The sequence below is a fragment of the Chelonia mydas genome, chromosome 4 (genome assembly GCF_015237465.2).
Source record: "Chelonia mydas isolate rCheMyd1 chromosome 4, rCheMyd1.pri.v2, whole genome shotgun sequence".
Lineage (NCBI taxonomy): Eukaryota > Metazoa > Chordata > Testudines > Cheloniidae > Chelonia > Chelonia mydas.
The window spans coordinates 98,700,228-98,720,271 of record NC_057852.1 but is presented as its reverse complement, the minus strand read 5'-3'; the positions used below and the strand labels follow the sequence as shown (position 1 = coordinate 98,720,271).

The window sequence follows — 20,044 nt, the reverse complement described above, 5'->3', positions numbered from 1 at the left end:
TCAAAGATTATTAGTGTCTTCCATGTGCTGCTCATGTTGAGTATGAAGGTCCAATATGACCAATCATGACCATGTCTATAAATGTGTTTACTGGGGGTATGACTGCACATATTACACTCATTTCTCTCTCACAAGTTGCTGTCTAAGGTCTCAATCCTATGAGGCAGTGAGCACCCTCAGCTTCTATTAAGTTCCATGGGAGTTGAGGGTACTTTGCACCTCACAGGTCTGAATCCCATGGGTATGTCTACACTGTGATAAAAGACCCATGGCACAGCCCCGGCTGCGTAGGGTCAGCTGACTCAGGCTCACAAGGCTCAGGCTGTGTAGATGTTTGGGCTCCAGCTGGAGCCTGGGCTCTGGGACCTTCCCCACTTTCAGGGTCTCAAAAGTTTATTTTTGTAATTTTATAGCTCTGCAGCCTGGGACCCACAGGACTTAGTCAGCTGACCTGGGCCAGCCATGGGTCTTTTATTACAGTGTAGACATAACCGGGTGGGCAAACTTTTTGGCCTGAGGGCCACATCTGGGTGGGGGAATTATCTGTAGGGCTGGGGCAGGGGGTTCAGGTGTGGGAGGGGGTGCAGGGTGCAGGAAGGGGCTCTCTGTAGGAAAAGGCTGAAGGAATGATAACATTTTGTAAGTCTGGGGTGGTTTGTGTGAAGTAGAATAGAGAATACTTAGGGAGAACACTTAAGTTTTGAGCATAGACCAGGTGTAGGTAGCTCCTGTTCACTACACCCGAGTTCTGCAGTAACAAAGAGAAAGATTTAGGTTATGTCTACACTACAGCTTATGTTGGCATAATTTGTTGCTCAGGGGTGTGAATAAACCACCCTCCTTAGTGACATGCATTACACAGACAAAAGCAGTGGTGTGGACAACACTATGTCAAGCAGGAGAACTTCTCCTACCGCCATAAAGATTCAAGTGATATCAAGTAGAAGTATTGGAAACAAAGTGTTACGTATAAAATAAAATCATAAACACACATTTTAACAAGAAGCTCTCATTGCTCACCCAAAATCCTTGCCGCACTTTGCAGCCAGGTTAATTGTGATGCTCCTTTCATAAAACAAGCACACTGTCAGTGTGCCTCCTCATTTAGGGTTACCATATTTTACATTCCCAAAGAGAGGACATTTGGCTGGGGGGCAGGGGACCTGGAGGTGGGTACAGTTGGGGGTGCTGGAGTGGGTATTTGAGGGGTGCTGGAGGGGTGTGTGTAGTGGGAGGGATACCTGGAGGTGCTGGGAGGGATACCTGCAGCGGAGATACTCACTGGAGGTGGGTGGGCAGTGTTGCGTCCTGTCACTGTGGCAGGGTGGCTGGCACAAGCCCCTCCACAGAGCTGGCAGCCAGGGCAGTAGGGGAATGGACCAACTGAAAAGTGCACCAAAGTCGGGGCTTTTTCTGAGCTGCAACATCTGCTCTACAAAAACCCTGGACTTTGACTCTTATTTCAAAAATCCAGCCGATCAGAAAATGGACTACCAAAAAAGAGGTCACATCTATGAAAACCCGGACATATAGTAACCCTATAACTTTGTTGAAGGGCTCAATGTGTTGCTTTGCACTTCAATATATATCAGAATAATCTTTTGTCTTTATTCACAAACAGGACACCCCCTTTGCTGTTTGTTTATTCCTGTAGATTTAATCTCTTGTCCACACGTGGCTTCATATGCAAATTGGCATATACTGTGTGAGATATACATAAATAATATATAAATGACCAGGCAGTGAAATAAGTATAAAGGAACATTTCCTAGATATGTCACCTCCTGCCTTAGCTCCAAGACATTAAGAACATAATTTTCACTATAGATATGTTACTTCTTAAACATTATACATAAATATATTTTGCAATGATAATGATAAGTGGGCTACTGGCGCTCGTCAGAGACATCACATGCCACCCTTTGTTGAACTATTATGCAGATACCAATCCAAGGGATCTCTGTAAAACCCTATGCACCTCCTGTGTCCTCTTCTAGTTGGCACAAAGAGGTTCCTGGGTCACACATAGACAATTTTATTTTTCCAATAAAAATAAAGATCAGACTTAACAGGAGCAGTGTATTTATGTGCAGGCATCAGTTGATTTTTTTTCAAGTCTTCAATACCTTTAAAAACCTGGCCCAAAGAACGTAAGCCTACAGAATGGGAGACTCTATCCTGGGAAGCAATGACTCTGAAAAGGATTTAGGAGTCAGTGATTAAGCAACTAAACAGAAGTTCCCAGTGCGATGCTGGGCTAATATGATCTTTGGTTGTATAGAGAAGGAGTAGCGAGTAAAAGGGACATCATGTTACCTCAGTATCAGGTGGTGAGACTGACACTGGAATACTATATAGAGTTCTTAAGTATTATTGGTTATTAAAGATGTTGAAAAATTGGAACAAGTGTAGAAAAGAGCCACAAAAATGCCTTACAATGAGAGACTTAAAGAGCTCAATCTGTGTATTTTATCAAGAAGAAGACTGAGAGATGGCTTGATTATAGTGTAATAAGTACCTTCACAGAGAAAATACCAGGTGCTGAAGGGTCAAATACAATAAGCTCAGTGCAGGGATAAAGGGGTGACATTATATGGCCTCTGTTATAGATCAGACTAGAGGATCTTAAGATTCCTTCTGTCCTTAAAATCTATGAAATATTATGGAACTATGATAATGTAAAGACAATTTATTGATTGGATATCTTACTTTCATGGCCCTGGCCAATCAAATATAAACAAATCAGTAGCAAAATGAACATCAGTGCAACTGATAAAGTACGTGAAGAGATGCATGTGCTTTAGTGTTTGCAGGATGTGGGAGTTAGTTAAAGAAATGAATTATTTTAATGAAGGGAAAACAAAATTATATATTACTGGAAGTCCAGCATAGACTGTTATAGGAATGTAGATACGTATTAGATACATAGATTATTTGGTAGAGTTCACAGCTAATTAACAATTGCAGTATTAGTGTGCAAACTAAGGCCTCTATCCAGAAAAAAATTGAACAAGTGCTTAACTTTTGCATAGCAAGTATTCCCATTAATATCAATGTCACGTGAATCTAGATAGTATAGTGCCCTTTATGAATATTTGGGAAGTAAATTCTACACACAAGTGATGACGTGAAGCACAAAGGTCCTGTTGTAGGTTTAAACAGGTATAGTTATACTGCCATAACTCTGTGTGTGGACACAGTTTGTCGAATCATAGAAGATTAGGGTTGGGAGACCTCAGGAGGTCATCTAGTCTAACTCCCTGCTCAAAGCAGGACCAACCCCAGCTAAATCATCCCAGCCAGTTGTTCAGGTATAAGAGTGCCTTTTTAAGTTTAGCTTGGTTGGTCTGGAAGAGTCTTAAACTAAACCACAAAAAGCACTCTTATACCAGATTATGTGTCCACATAGGGTATTTATTGGTATAACTCCTGTACAATTGGTAAAACTTTCCAGTATAGACGAGCGATAATTTTCTAGATAGAGAGGCAGAATGGTTGAGAAAAGGCAGTTCTCATTGTGGATCAACAAAGGAAATGGATGAAGTTTTGATGGTAAACCAGGAAATCGGACAGTCTTGGTGTCATAAAATAAAGAATGGACTTGTACTTCCAGGAAAAATAAAAAAGACAATTTTTGAATTGTGAATTGCAAACTTATTATATAAGAACATAGGAAACATACTAGAAAACACTGAGATGTGAGTGCTTATCTACTAGCAGAAACTATTTTGTAGAATTATTTACTATTAGAATCCTACCTTAAGTGGCACAATGGTACCTAAGGTAAATGAGGGGGGTGCTGAGGCGGAGTCATGAAAATACTGTTTTTTAAATAAATAAATGGAGGGAAGCATCGACAGCGACTCGGAAGGAATGGAGTGCCCGGCTGGCGGGGTGGAGGGGGCAGCAGACAAGGCGCATTTGAGGGCTGCCAGGAGGCTACGCCCAAGCACATTACACCTCCAGAAATGGGAAAGCAATGATGTCATACCCCAAACGCCTGTGCCAAGGCTGAAGCTGGTTAAAGCGGCAGGTCAGAGTGAGACGCAGGGCACTGAGTCAAGTCTCCTTGGGCAGCTTAGTGCAGCATCTCAGAGAGAGGAGCACTGCTAAGCTCCGGGCTAGGTGGCACTGTGACCCTCGCAGCCCTGGGACCGGGTGCTGAGCCAAGACAGACACAAGCTCCTCTGCCCCCACACCTGGTTTTGGGCCCCAGCACAGGCTCCCCCCCCCATGTGTTGCACCTCCCAGCCCCCTGTCTACCCCGATCATGGGCTACCGCAATGTCCTAGGCCTCTCCGCTGGCACCTGCCCCCTCCATCTGTCCCTCCCTCCCCTGAGCACGGTTTGGCCCCTGCACAAATCCTCCCCTCTCTCTGGCCCTGAAAACTTGTTACTTGGTGTAAGGCCTGGCTTGACAAACCCCTGGATGAGATGATTTAGTTGGTATTGGACCTGCTTTGACCAGGGGGTTGGACTAGATAACCTCCTGATGTCTCTTCCAACCCTAAACTTCTATGATTCTATGAAAACTTAGCCTTACTCAGAAATATAGCTATGGAAACTTAAGAAAGGTGTAAGAGACAACAGTCTGAAACCCAGTAACACTACTTTGTTGTTCTGTGATTGCAGAGGTATTAACAGGGCATTGAACATGAAATGATCTTTAACAATATGTTCTGACTACTTTACATTAAAGAAATCCATTTCACCTTGGTTTAGTAGAGAGACCGCTGACTGACCAATAAGAATCTGGTGTTGCAGGTCCCCATAGTGCAATTTATATTTGCTTCTCCATTGTCAGTGCAGCTTTTATTTTGGTGAGTTTTGCACACAGATGCAGGAATGTGGACTTGTGCATCCAAAAGTTCTGCAGCCACTGCTCATCAGTCCAAACCTTCATTGCCGCTGAAGATTTTTGCCCTTGGGAAGGATGTAGGATGACCCAATATAATACATTTATGGAATATTTGCGAATCAACTTCTACACACGAGCAATGACGTGTGAACATGGGACACTAAGGGCTGGATTCACAGGCAAGATAAATACAGCAAAAGGCAATCCTCATTGGTGGAGCAACTGCAAAGGAATTGTTGAAAACAGGACAGGAAATCAGTCATAGTGGAAGTCACATGACCCAACAGAATAAACTTGTGCTATAAAAAGAAAAAAAGGTAGAATTAAAAACTCCAAATTACAAATCAAAGTACAAAAACCATAGCAAGTGCTATAATAGAAACACAGATGGAATTGCTAAAACCAATAACAACTACTTCCTTAAAAATTTTTTGATGAGCATTAGCTATTAAAATAAACAGCACAGTGACTGCATTGTACAATGATAATACAGATAAATGACAAAGTGTTCAGAGTAATAACACTAATAGAAATAACATTTTTAAAGGAGCAAAACTATAATTAAACTGGATTATAAAGAAGAGAGCGCAATTCAGGGAATAATAGCAGCAGCAAAGACACACTTGTGAACCGTTATGAGACTTCATGTAGACATATAGTGATAAGAGACTCTCTTTTAAATACTCAAAATGTGTGACGCAGAGTTTGAGGGAATGTAGGTAAATTATTTCACTGCATCAAGTCTCTTGTAGCAGTAAAGTAGCACCAGGGGCAGCAGGTTTGTATATTTTTTGGTGGCATCCAGAACAGGTCCAAGGGAGTTTTGCCATGGGAGGGCGTTTGGGGTCAGTACCGGGTTTACAATGGTGCCAATGGCACAGTGGCACCACGCCCACACTGGGAAGGGCCCCATTATGGACCCCTCTAACTCATCCACACAGCCAGGTCCGGCCCCTCGCCCAGGGCAGTCCAGCACCCAGGCCTTGCTGTGTAAGCAGCTCTCAGTCAGCAGGTTCCACTTGCCTGTAGGGGGCTCATCACCCAGCAGCTGGGGTCCACCATGCGGCCTGGGCAGGGCTGCTGGCCATGGGGCCAATGGGTGTGGCTGGACCGTGTGGGATCTCGGGAGTCATGTCCCAGGGATCTACCCTGTTCCCCAGCATTGCTTCCAGCTCTGAGCTTTCTCTGCTGCCTGGGACCTGTGGGGTCCCACCTGCCTCCCCAGGGGCAGAGCCACCTTGGACTGGTGCAGAGACCGGGCCACTCTCAGACAGTCACAGGGGACAGTGCGGGGGGGCTTAGCTGGGTCCTGCCAGGCATCTGGGTCCTGAGGGAGCCTGGCTCGGGCAGGCCTTGCTCCTGCTCTTGCCTGGCTGATTGCACCACTCCCAAGGGGCTGGAGTTATCGTGCTCCAGGACCAGCCCTGGCTGCGCTGCTGGCTCAGCCTGGCAGACACAGTCACCTCCTATTGTGGCCGGGGGTCAGGGTGTGGGAGAGTAGATCTCTAGGGGGTTGGGGGTGTGTGTGTGCTGGGCAGTGAGGGGGTGGGAGGTGCTCGGCAGTGGGGAAGGTTTGTGTGTTCTGGGGTGCTGGGGAGTGGGGGGCTTTGGAGGGCACTGGGCAGTGGGGGGATGGGGAGATCTGAGTGTGTTGGGGGCTGTGCAGTGGGGGAGATCTGTGTGTGTCGGGGTGGGTCTGTGTGGGCACTGTGCAGTTGTGGCAGTGGGATTGTGGGGGCACTGGACAGTAAGGGGATGTATGGGAGGGGGCTCTGGGCAGGGAGGTGCAGGGCTTTGTGCAGTTATGGTGGGAGAGCTGTGTGGGGTGTTTGGGTAGGGGGGCACTGGGCAATGAGAGGATCTGTGGCGGGGGGGGGGGGGTGCTGGGAGCTAGATAGATTCATGGAAGATAGGTCCATCAATGATTATTAGCCAGGCTGGGCAAGAATGGTGTCCCTAGCCTTGGTTTGCCAGAAGCTGGGATGGGGTGACAGCAGGGCATGGATAACTTGATGATAACCTGTCTGTTCATTCCCTTTGGGTCACCTGCCACTGGACACTGTCGGAAGACAGGATACTGGGCTTGCTGGATCTTCGGTCTGACCCAGTATGGCTGTTCTTATAGTGGTCTGTGGGAGGGCACTGGGCATACGGGTTTGTGGGGGTCTCTGGGTGGTTTGGCACTGGGTATAGGGGGTCAGAGGGGTGCAGGGCCAGGGGGTAGCATGGTGCGGCATGGGCCTGCCCCCAAGGAGCAGAAGCACAATGACAGTGCAGGGCCGGGTGGGCCAGTGTGCGTCTGGCGGCTACAGGTTTGTAATCAGTGCCCTTCTACTGGGCTGGGTGGAATGGGGCTGTCCCTGCCGTGCCATGCCCCTTTCCCATTGCCCCGTCCAGCCCCTTGCTCTGAGGACTCTGGCCCCTCCCCATGTTCCCATTGCCCCCATGGGGGCCTACAAATATGTTTAGCACTGGGCTCACAAAAGGTTAATCTGGTCCTGTTTGGGATGCAGGCTCTGGGAGGGAGTTGGGTGCAGGAGGGGTACAGGCTGAGCTGGGGCAATGGATTAGGGTGCAGCAGGGGGTGCGGATGTGTGGGCTCTGGGGGGTAGTTTAGCACTTCAGCGTGTTATATAAGAGAAAGGAGCTGTGGTGACTTCATATAGACATAGAAACTGATAGCAGACTCTTTTAAATACTTAAAATGTGTGGCGCAGAGTTTGAGGGAGGGAGTGTTTGTACAATATTTCACAGCACTAAGTCTCCTGGCTCTCGCAGTAACGTAGCAGCTCAGAACTTACATAAAAAAGAGAGAAGCTGCGGTGTCCCAGCATCGACAGTCTAGGCAGTGGGAGGCCTGTGCCTTTAAGAACCCAGCCCCAGGAACCCGCCCTCTGCTCCAGGGCTGACAGGCAGTTTCCTGTCAGCAGAAATAAAAAGGCCTCTGCCCCCCCCCCCTACATTTGCAAGCACAGCAGGCGGCTCAGCCCACGGGGTAACTGTTACCCCCTCCCCCGACAGGAGTTTTGTCTCCACACAGGGTCTGGCAACATCTCCCCCTAGTCTTAACCCAGGCCCCCACCCCCGATTTTTTCCTTCCAGCCCCTCTTCTGCCGCTACCTACAGTAGCGGGACCCCCCGGCCAGCAAATATCTGCCCCCCGCTCAGCCCCTGACCCCTCCCCCCGCTGCGATTTGCGCCCCCCCCCCTTTTAACACCCCTCCGAAGAGCAGGCAGCAAAGTCTGACCGGAGCGAGGGCAGCTGCCCCCGCGAACGCTCCGGCGCATGCTCAGTGCCCCCGCCGGCGGGACGGCTGAGAGGGAGCGGTTTGTGCCGCAGCGAAGGCAGCACCGCGGGAGGGGCAGCAGTTTATGGCCGGATCCTTCCTCGCCCCACCCAGGGACGAACCGGAGGGAAGCTAACGGCCGCGCCTGTTCCCGCTCGATCCCCGCCCCTCTGAGCGCTCCGCTCCGGAAGGGCAGCGCTGAGCTGAACCGACCGGGCAGGATGGCGGCGCCCAGTCTGACCGAGGCGGCTGCTCAGTGGCTGCGCTGGGACAAGGTAAGGCGGGGAGCCCGGCGCGCTCTCCCTGCCTGCGCCCCAGCCGCGCTGTCCCCGGCGTCGCCCCTGTCGCGGGACGGGCGGCTGAGTGAGCTCCCCGGCTATCCGCCTGCGCCCGGCCGCCTGGGCTGCCGTGACCGGCGGCAGAGTGCCCGGCACGCCCCTCGGCCTCTGAGCCCTGGCCGGCGCCGCTGGGCTCCGTGCCGCTGGCGGCCGGCCCGCAGGGGGTGGGTCGCGCGGAGCGCAGGAAGCGGCTGCGTCCCTGTGCCTCTTTCGCTTTCTGTTGTGGGGCTGACGGGGGGAAAACACCGCGCGTGGCTCGGCTGTGGGGGCTGCGCTAGAAACGCTCGCTAGGTACGAGAGGGAGAGAGTCGCATCCGGCCTGCGGCTGGAAGACAATAGCTCCGTTAAGTCTCAAGTTTTAGGCCAAACTTGTTGATTGGAATAATGCCTCGATAGAGCACGAAGACTCTTGGATGCCTTCCCGCCCTAGATCCAGGCCGAGCCCTTGACAAAGGGGAGTACGTGTCGCTAGGGCTGGCGACCAAGCATTGCATGTCGAGAACAATTATGAAATCATGGACATGTAGGACTAGACGGGAACTCCAGACACACCCCACTGTTCTGGAGGGAGAGGGCCCCGCCCCTCAACTGGGTTGGTGGTTAAATGCAAAAGTCAGGCTTGACTGAGAGCAGGAATTTGAGCTTTGGTTTCCCACCTCCCAGGTGAGTGCCCACGCTCTTTCTCTCTGGTTTTGACCAGTAATTCTGTTATGAACCTGAGAAAAAAATTAATCCCAACAATTCATTTCAGCAAAAGGTTTTGTTTTGATTTTGATGAATTGGGGTTGTATTGAAGCATTCCTTGCCCTCTGTACATTGTTACAGAAGAGGAAGCTGAGGCACAGGGAGGTGATGTGCCTAAGGTTACCCAGCAAACCAGTGTAGTGTAGAGCTGGCCTGGAACCCGGATCTCCAGAGCCCCTGCCCAATACTCTGTCCGCTAGTTCTGTCTTCTGTCATAATCTCTACTTTTTTTGTTCTCTTTTCTTTCAGAGTTGATTTTAATTATTACCAGCCCCTTCTTAATGATGGCACTTTACTTGGCTTTTGAATATCCTGTTTGGCTCTTACATTTCATTTGTTTTCAACAATGTATTTTAATTTTCCTGTTTTGTCCCTATGACATTCCAGGGTGCAGTCCAGACCAGAGGGGCTGTGTCACCCCTGCCCTGATACCTGCGGTGCCTCACAATGCTTTGCTGTTGTAGCTTCCAGTTTGGGTCACTCTTAATCAGCCTGCCAGTATGCAGGTTGCACCCTGAGTGTCTGTGTAAAGCCACAGCCCTGGTCCAGCAGCTTTGACCCCAGCAGCCTGTCAACAAACAGCATCTTCCAGGAACCTTGGTTACTATTTGCAGGTGACGTGCCAACATGCCACCAGTCCTGAGTTTCCCTCCCAAAATGTGTGTTCTGCAGTGTCCAGCCCTCTCCTGGACAGTCCAGATACACTAGGTCGGGGTGGGTGAACTATGGCCCGGGGGCTGCATCCAGCCCTTCAGTTGTTTTGCATCCAGCCCTCAAGCTCCTGTCGGGGAGCGGGGTTGGGAGTTTGCCCCACTCCAACCATGCCATGGCTCCTGGAAGCAGTGGCATGCCCCCCCTCCCCCCATGGCTCCTACGCATAGGGGCAGCCAGGGGGCTGCGCACATTGCCCCCACCCCAATCGCGGCCCCCACAGCTCCCATTGGCTGGGAACTGCAGTCAGTGGGAGCTGCAGGGGTGGTGCCTGCGGACAGGGCAGCGCGCAGAACTGCCTGGCTGCGCCTCTGCGTAGGAGCCGGAGGGGGGACATGCTGCTCCTTCCTGGAGATGCTTGAGGTAAGCGCTGCCCAGAGCCTGCACCTCTGACCCCCTCCCACACCCCAACCCCCTGTCCCAGCCCTGATCCCCCTCCTGCCCTCTGAACCCCTGGTCCCAGAGCACCCTCCTACACCCCCAACCCCTCATCCCCACCCCAGAGCCCATACCCTCAGTTGGAGCCCTCACCCTCCTCCCCACCTCAACCCTAGCCCAGAGCCCCCTCCTGCACCCGAACTCCTCATTTCTGGCACCACCCCAGAGCCCGTACCCCCAGCCAGAGCCCACACCTCCTTCCTCACCCCAAGCTCCAATTTCATGGCCCCCCATACAATTTCCATACCCAGATGTGGCCCTTGGGCCAAAAAGTTTGCCAACCCCTGCACTAGGTTCTTTTGCCCCTCTAAGGGGATCAGTACATAATAGCTTGTCACCTTCAATGGAGTTACACAAACAATTCACAACACTGGATTAATTTTGATTAAAGAACAAAACTACAAAGAGATATTAAGTGAGTACAAGAAATGAGGCATTAAAGTCAGAAATGGTTACAAGAAAAATAAAGATAAAACTCTTTCTGAACTTAAACTAGACTTGGTTCAAAGTGAAGTTCCTTACCACATTTCCAGTAACATTGCTGACCAAACTCTCAGGCTAGAATCTGGCCCCAAAGTCCAGTGGCTGTTTTTCTGGTCATCTTAGGTGAAGAGAGAGATGGGTATGGAGCAAGAACTTGGCGTGTTTTGCCCCTCACTTTTATAGTCCAGTTACCCTTTGAAAAGCATTTTTCTGAGTGTCATGCCTCACTAAAGTTCTTTCCAGCTGAGAGCAAGTAGACATGGAGTCTGCTGGAGGAAGGAGGCTTCATGCTACACCTCTGCGCTGATATAATGCAACCAATATAACACAAATTTGGATATAACGCGGTAAAGCAATGCTCTGGGGGGCGGGGCTGCGCATCTGGCTCTGACATGCTGCTGGGCCGGGGCTGAGGGGTTGGATAAGGGGCAGAGGGTCTCGGGGGGGAGGAGGTGGTCAGGGAGCACAGGGGGTTGGAGGGTTTGGATGTTCTGGGGAGGGGGCGGTCAGGGGTGGGGAATGGGGGTGTTGGATAGGGAGTGGGAGTCCCAGGGGGCCTGTCAGGGGGTGTGGATAGAGGACAGGGAGCAGGGGGGCTTAGATAGAGGGTGGGGTCTTGGGAGGGGTGGTTAGGGGCAGGGGGTCTCTGGAGGGGGTAGTCGGGACAAGGAGCGGGGCAGGTGGATGGGTCGGGGTGGGAAGTAACTATTGATAATGGAAATGCTCGAGGCCAAAGCAAGTTCAATATAACGCGGTTTCACCTAGAACGTGGTAAGATTTTTTGGCTTGTGAGGACTGCGTTATATCGGGATAGAGGTATATTTCTTTTCACCTATTTATGCTCTAATGTCGAATTTTCTTGGTCTTCTTTCTTTCCCCTCTTGCTGTCTGAGGACTGTTTTTTTTACAGCTTATATGCAAATTGTGGTAAACACACATTCTTATGTTTGATAGGCCTCCTTGACCAAGTCTGCTTAATCGGGGCTATGTGAGTTTGAATATGTGCCTTTAACATCATACAGGGGGATTTCATAACTTTACACATAATGTTGCTACATAGATTTCACCATGATATTTACTGACCAGAAAGTCATTAGTTATCTAATGATAGCTCACAAAGCATATTTTTTACAAATATTATTATTGCAATATGTAGAGTGATTACAGGGGTGCATCCTTTTGCATTGCAGGGGCCCTTTTTAAATAAATAAGACTCTTTAAAATATAACTCAGAACCTCATGCAGTATTTTTCATCTGGTGGTCCTGTGTGATTAGATCATACTTAATAATGTCTTCCAAGTTAGAATGACTTAAATCAGGCAATTTAAATCACCAATTTTAATCATGATTTAAATCAGCAAGCAGGAAAACTTGTTTAAATCGTTCATTTTTAATTGTAGTTTTCATTTCTACGTTTTAGGTATTTTTCCTAAAGAAAAGTTGTTTCAAATTAGCTGGTAAACATTAAATCATGTTGATTTGCAACTAAATACAGTCTTTACATTAAACTTGATACTTTTTGGATAATGAGGACAGACCATATCATTACTCACTTATGATGCAATTATTTAGCTTAAGACAGATTCAGATTAATTTTTACATTTTTATTATGTTAAAAATGGGGAAATCATACATTTCTTATTTATGAGGCTAATTTTTCACTTGTAATTTTTATCAATATCTTCTAATGGAAATTGAAATTCAATTAAACATGCGCTAAAACAGCATTTTAAAGTTGTTTGTATTAGTTGACTGAAACTACCTGAAATTACTGGATACATAAGCTTTTTTCTTATCAAAACAGGTGTTGCATTTAAAACTAAGTATTATGTGTAGTTAGTAAATTGAAGTGGAATTGGACATTTGACCAATCCAAAAATAATTGGTCAAACATTGGTCAAATAATGTCAAAAATGGCCAGATATTTTAAAGCACTAATTCATTAGAAGATTAGCAAAGAAGAGTAAGACTTTGTTGTCTCCAATAGGCTTAGCCTTAGATACTTGTGCTTACTTACAAAAAAAAAAAACAAAAAAACCCAAGTTACTTAATTGCATTTTCTATATTAAAATAACTCAAAGTACAATGTAATGAAGACCTAAAAAAAGAAAGTGTAATTACCTTTTTTTGCAATGTTAGGTTGGCATTTAAAAGTGAACATTATTCAAGACTGAACAGTCACAAAAGGAAAAAAAACAAAATTAAATAAAACACAGAGCAACTGGAAAAGAGTTATTTTTAAATGATTAGCTAAGGAACAGGCCAACTCTTCAAACATCTTGGTTGTCATTATCTTTGTTTTATCCGCTTCAACTGAGTCATCTATATCTTTGCATCAGTGACGTGATATACAAATAAAGATATACATAAAAGTTTGCTCTAGGAGATTCCAGCCAATCAGTCAGTTTTTTTCCCCCCACAGGTGTCATTAGCATGTAGTAAAGTGAGTGATTAGGATATTTAAGTGGGCTTGCTAACAAATGGCATCATGATACAATCAAAAAGATAGGCCACTGCCTACATCAGGGCATTCTTTGCTCGAGTATTTGACCATAGTCAAGTAATAGGCGGTTTATGGAGAGCGCCTCCCAAATGTGGGGCAGCATGGTAGAAAGCATGGAGATGCTTGTTGGAAAATTTTAACAAGTGAGTAGGTTGATACTGAATGACAGATAGGTAGGGATTGACTGTGTAGGGCCTTGGAAGTGAATGAGTACCTTTATGTTGGATGTGATAATGAAGAGTGAACCAGTGGAGGGATGCAAACGGAGGGGTTACATGGTCAAAGCAACAGGTGTGGAAAGTGATATTTTCCCAAGCATTCTGAGAGGACACAAGTGGGGCAAGATTGCATTTCTCAAAGCCAGAGAGAAGGATGTTGTATTAATTGAGATGCGAGATGATAGGAGCTTAGATATGAGTTTTATCTACATGGATGGATAAGAAAGGCCATATCTTAGAAAGGTTATACAGAAAAAATTGGCAAGATTAAGATATAGCAGAGATGTGAGGACCTAGAAAGATCTGACGTGAAGATAACGCCTAGGCTGAGGGCTTGAGTGGCACGCTGGATGGTGGTGGTGTCCACAGTGATCAAGAAAGTAGGTATTCTCTCTGCACCTGCACAAGAAGCTACTGCTGTCAAAAGCTGGTTTAGCACTTCAGCAAACTCTCTCGTTCTGCTTGGTTAGCTAGTGACTTTTATGAGGTCTGTCATAATTTCAATTTTAATTTTAAGTAGTTTTTCAAAAAGAAAAATGTACTTTAACATTTTAATGCATTAATTTTTATCAACTGCTATCTTATTTGAAGTTGCAGATGTTCTTGATTAACATGCTTTTTGGTCACTGCGATGATTGAGAAAGGGGGATGATGCAGTCTGCAACAGTTTTTCACACAATGAGCTTCAAGAATATTATTGAGCAAACCCAATTTGAATCAATATAACCCTTGTACACTTACTGTGATCCAAGAAAACACCACTCAGGTACTCACCACTCAGGTACTTGGGTTCCACGGGGTTTGCTTTAATACCAATAGAAAGTTACAAAATCAAAAGTAAAGTTTACTTCTGATCACTGATAAACTGCATGTCACTTTCCCAGTTATAACAAAATGAAGTCCTGGTCTTGTGAACTGTTATGCATGAAAATGGTTGCATTGATTTTGATGGAATTATATCCCATGAGTCACAGTTTGCAGATAGGCCCCTAGGATGCTTTTTCAATACATGATTTACACAAAGTGCATTTTCTCTCAGTATTTTCCTATTGTGAAATAAAGTATGTTTTAATATGTAATTCTGTTGCTTTGGGGATAGAGCTTATGTGTGTTTATATTTTAAAAAAAAAACCTATAGCACTTTAGAACTTTGTGGTGAGCTTTGCCCTCAGCAATCCTCTGTAGGATGTAGGATCCTCTGCAGGATGTAACCATTTTAAAATCTAACCTTTGTTCTACTTCAGTAGAAAATGTGTGAAATCATGGGATGGATAATGCATTGTGCAAGACACCATGTATCACATAGCATTGTTGTCCAATCTATCTAAGGTACTCTTTTGGCACCCATCACAGTAGGATCTGAATGCCTCACAATCTTTAATGTATTTATCCTTACAAGACCCCTGTGAGGTAGAAAAGAAGTATTCATCCCATTTTGCAGACAAGGGATTGAGTCACAGAGAAGTAAGTGACTTGCCCAAGGTCACACAGGAAGTCTGTGGCAGAGCAAGGACTCGAGGCCAGGTCTTATAGGTCCTAGGCTAGCACCCTAAGCACACTGGACCATCACTTCTCTTAATGTTCTGTCTGGCTCATCAGAGTTCAGGGAATTACAACTAGTGTAGAAATTTGAATCCAATACTCTTTTTAATATGGATATTGGAAATGTAAGGGTATTTAATATAGTGAAGGTCTTGTGCACCTCATAGGATGAGATATTACAACTGTATTTCACATGTAACATTCCAAGAAAAGAGGAAAATGCCTCCAAAGTGGTGCACATAATGAACTAAAGAACAAAACAAGCCCAACAGCTCCCCCACCCCATTATGAATAGAGTAAGGTTGTATTCTAGAATTGGTGATGAGACCCTTTCTTCCAATTCCCTCTTCAAAACCCACTTATTCAAGGAGGATTAAAGTAGTTTGTTAAATTTAAAAAGTGTAACCGTCAGGATGGATGGATATATTCTCTCCAATTATTGCTTGTTTGCAATATATTTGCCCTGATCTTCCCTCCCTTTTCACCCCTTCACGTATTTTCTCCTCCTGTAGTTATTGTATTAGACAGACTTTAAACTTGTGGGACAGAGATGGTGCGCTTCATGCACGTTTGTAGTACGATACAAGTAATATTTCAGAATTAGTATTTTATCTCCCTAAATAGCCTTTCAGTATGCTTTCTCTTTCAAATTCCTTTATTCACATAACTGAAATTCTCTCATCTTATATTCTGATATTCTTGTATCTTGCAGACTTGCAAATGTAGCTAAGATTTCAGCGTCAGGTTCTCAAAATGGTATGCAAACTGCAATTGGTATGCCAGATTATGGGTATAGTATTGAAATAGGAATCCATTATAATAACACTGATTTAAAATTATGAAGGTGTTATGACTAATACTTTGGAGTTTTAGATGTGGTATGCCAGGTCTAGTCTGAGAGTCAGTTCAGCAGAAGAAATGGTAAGGAATGTCACAGTTTGAGACTAAAGTTACAGCAAGCTTTTTCAGAATAACAATATATTGTAATTTTATCTTTTTACAGAATACAAAAACCTCAGAAATAGTGAAGCAACTGGTTGCTGAAGAAAATGCAGGAGAACTACAAAAATGTTTTGGGTCACGGATGGAGTTTGGGACAGCAGGACTCAGAGCAGCAATGGGGGCAGGAATTTCTCAGATGAATGACCTTACTGTTATTCAGACAACTCAGGTACCAGGTTCACTTTGTTTTTCTGTTATTACTTAACTGCAGGCTTTTCTTCTGCATTCAGTAGAAACTAATATTTTTAATGAAAAAGTAACCAGATGAAATTGGAAATAAAATTGAGCTTAACCACTGTCCAAAACCTCAAGGGTGGTTTCGCTGGGAGCAGAGTTAGGCCAATGTTGACCACTTCAGAAAACCCACTTACATATATTGAAATTCTACTTCTTCTTTGAGTGATTGCTCATGTCCATTCCAATTAGGAGTGCGTGCACAGCAGCCAGCAGGTTTTTCCCTTCGCAGTATCTATCAGATCGGTCCGGGTGCCCTCTGGGGTTGCACCTTCTTGGCACTGAATATAGGGCCCTGCCAACTCACCGCCACTTCAGTTCCTTCTTACTGCCTGTGATGGTTAGCCAGAACGCTTGTTAGCTCTTGCTTTTCAAACTACTAAATAAGTTGCACTTGCACTTTTGTCCTATAAATAGTTAGGTTATAGTATGGTGTTAGATAAGTTTCAGTTAGCGGGTAACCCCCTGTGACCGGAATTCTGGGGGAGCCAACTGAGGTCACTCAGGGTGAACTGCGAAGAATGGGGCAGACAAGCCCCAAAGCTGGTGGATATTCCAATACGTAGATTTACCAAGCCAGCACAAAACAGCTTCTATAACACCTCACTGGTTACCCAGAAGCCAGAAACACAGTTCCCTTAAAGTAACCCAGCCTCAGGCCTCCACCCAGATGCCCAAGTCAAATATAATGAGGATTACTGAAAATCTTATTCATCATGTAAAAAAGTTCTACCAGTCCCAAAGGATTGGACACATTACCCCTCAGGTTAATGAATACTTCAGATCTTACCCAAATACACACTTACAGACAAGTCTTATTAACACTTGGCACTGGCAGGGTTCCCCACTTAGGGCAATGGTCGGCACTGTTCTCAATCCCCGGTACCCCATAAGAAGAGGAGACCAGAAAGGGGCCGCTCCCCCATGCCCAGACCAGTGCAGCAGGAGCCCACCACAGCGAGACCCACATTGGGCCCACGTGACTTCGGCTCCGCCAGCTAAATTGTAGTTTTTAAACCTTTTATCTTAAAATTGCAATCTTACTGAGTTATATTAGGGCTGTTGATTAATTGCAATTAACTCACACGATTAAAAAAAATTAATTGTGATTAATTGCAGTTTTAATCACACAGCTAAACAATAATAGAATACGCAATTAAAATATTTTTGAATGTTCTACATTTTCAAATATATTGATTTCAGTTACAACACAGAATACAAAGTGTACAATGCTCATTTTATATTTTTATTACAAATATTTGTACTGTAAAAATGATAAAAGAAATAGTATTTTTTAATTCACTTAATACAAGTACTGTAGAGCAATCTCTTTATCATGAAAGTGCAATTTACAGATGTAGATTTTTGTTGTTACATAATTGCACTCAAAACAAAACAATGTAAAACTTCAGAGCCTACAAGTCCACTCAGTCCTACTTTTTGTTCAACCAATCACTAAGGCAAACAAGTTTGTTTACATTTGCAGGAGATAATGCTGCCCGCTTCTTATTTAGAATGTCACCTGAAAGTGAGAACAGGCATTTGCATGTCACTTTTGTAGCTGATATTGCAAGGTATTTACATTCCAGATGCTTTTCCTACTGTCTCAGTCATTAAAAATCTAGGAAATCCCAAATTAAGCCAATTTAGTACATCTGTGCAAGTCTCAATTTGCATAAGTTCTAATACCTCATACATCCTAGAGTAGATCTGCTGTATCTGGAGAAGCTGAATAAAAGTAAGGGTGTATCCCATGTCACTGATTTACTTTGTCCTAAACAGGGTTCATTTTGGTGTTTTGAGATTAAAAAATTAATGTATTCACTAGTAGTGATTACTTTTTCAGGCCAGAAAATAGCATCTGAATTAATCACTTGTGAAGTTCTGTAATCCAAAATTATCATTTTTACCTAATCTACCTGGATTTAAATTTTTCATTTGGAATTATTCATATTATAAAACCCATCAGTGATAGTTCAGTATTTTTGTTTGGAAACTCACCACTTTCTTGGTTTTCAATCAGTATGTCTTGCTCCCAGAAAATTGTACCCTAAACCAATTTAGGGTACTTTACTTGCTGTTTTTGTTTTGTTTTGTTTTTTGTTTTTGTTTATGTTTAAAGATTTTAAAATTTATTGCAGCCACATTTAAAATACTAAGATTAAGTTCTGAGTTTTTCTGTCTTTAGGGATTTTGCAGGTACCTTGAAAAGAACTTCAGAGATCTAAAGAAAAGAGGGGTTGTCATTGGTTTTGATGCTCGCGCCCATCCTTCAAGTGGAGGTAGCAGCAAGAGGTACTCTTAGTAGTCTGTGGAAATGATTTATTTGTATGTTATATGGAATGTATTCTAGTTTGTTCACTGCTTCAATAACATGTTCCTTGGAGCAATTTGTGTGTGCAATTTGAATGTAAAAAATAGCTTTGCTCTCCTTTTGCATTTTGGTATGAAACACAGGTAAAATCCAGTCTGTACTGCAAATTTGGACCATGTTTGTAACCAGAATAAGGGACAAATGAATTACACCAGAATCAAATCTACATGCTCCTTGTGAATTTTATTTAACTGTCCAGTGAGAGTCTCATGAATGTATTTCCAAATAAACTTTTCTTGTCATTTAGGTTTGCAAGGCTTGCTGCAACAACTTTCATCAGTCAGGGAATTCCAGTGTACCTCTTCTCCAATATAACACCAACACCTTTTGTGGTATAGTTGTCTATATTTTCTTTTTCATACAACATAATAGGGTACTGTCAAGTACAAAAAAACTATTAATCTTTTTTTAGAAAAAGCAAACTCATTTCTTAGTTTGCTACTCTCAGGCTTAGTTAAGATCCTAGCTGCTTCAGGTACAGTAAGCTGTAGAGGAACTGATTAGGATATGCTGTCGATATTTTATCCTGAACTTCTCAGCTTCTTCGGAAGCAGCTAGTGCTCTGCCTGTTTCTGATTCCGTGTAACCATACTGTGCTGCTGCCCAGATAGCAGCTCTTCTGAAAGATGGGGATGTAAGGGCCACCAGAGTTTCTGAAGGATATATATGTCCCTTCACACCTGCCTGATGGGATATGTTACCTATTGAATTTTGGAAGATTAGCTGCTATACTTCTGCTTATGAGCAGTGGCTGATGTCTTCCAAAAGATGCATACTGTATATATTTATAGATAGTATTTCCAGCAAATAACATTATTTAAACTAGATCAGCTACTAACTAGTTGGTAGCTGCCGATTGTATTGGGTATTTCAGGACCTCCTGTGCTGCTTAATGTATCTGGAATATGATATTCCAGTAACTTCTATCTAGTGTTAAACTGGTGCTACAGAAGCACACCTGTCTGGTAGCAAAGTATTAAACATTTCATAGATTGGAACAATAGAGTCATATCTCCCGTCATCCTTGGGTTACTATGTTCTACAAATATAGTATTCTAATTTCAAGATAGAAGGAAAAAATACTGGTTTTCCTATACAATACTCTTCAATCAGGCCATGCTTCAATGAGTTGTCTTTCAGGAAATTATTTTAAGCCGTACGATGGCAATGACTGCTCTTTAATGAGGATATGCTCTTTAATGGTCATGCTTAGGACTTTAGTGTGTCTTGTGATCCATACTTTTTCTACGTTTGCTCATGTAACAGCTCTCATTTCCTCCTTTAATGTAATACTGTGTGAATTTTTCACCA

General features: G+C 44.6%; 1 protein-coding gene and 1 long non-coding RNA gene across 7 annotated transcripts in view; one reads left to right on the top strand and one right to left on the bottom strand.

Moving 5' to 3' along the window:
- Positions 1-1,637: 1,637 nt before the first annotated feature.
- On the bottom strand, positions 1,638-8,245 carry LOC114019473. 3 transcript variants are annotated; one of them, XR_005225208.2, is made up of 2 exons: positions 8,107-8,245; positions 1,638-5,080 (listed from the first exon to the last, which is right to left on the bottom strand). It is a non-coding gene; the product is annotated as an uncharacterized LOC114019473 (long non-coding RNA). The 3 variants fall into 3 exon arrangements; XR_005225207.2 differs by having other exon boundaries at positions 1,638-5,157; positions 8,107-8,244; XR_005225209.2 differs by lacking the exon at positions 8,107-8,245 and adding an exon at positions 7,660-7,904 and having other exon boundaries at positions 1,638-5,157.
- The window catches only part of PGM2 (phosphoglucomutase 2), a 29,998-nt gene continuing 18,098 nt past the window's right edge, over positions 8,145-20,044 (top strand). The window contains exons 1-5 of one of the 4 annotated variants that reach the window (XM_037897938.2): positions 8,283-8,420; positions 9,615-9,841; positions 16,127-16,294; positions 18,548-18,654; positions 18,981-19,065. In XM_037897938.2, the coding sequence (XP_037753866.1) occupies positions 16,208-16,294; positions 18,548-18,654; positions 18,981-19,065 (279 nt within the window). In that variant the 5' untranslated portion in view covers positions 8,283-8,420; positions 9,615-9,841; positions 16,127-16,207. Of the gene's footprint in view, positions 8,421-8,698; positions 9,147-9,614; positions 9,842-14,180; positions 14,348-16,126; positions 16,295-18,547; positions 18,655-18,980; positions 19,066-20,044 lie in introns of those variants that run through there. The other 3 variants (XM_037897937.2, XM_037897939.2, XM_043544528.1) reach the window with 3 other exon arrangements.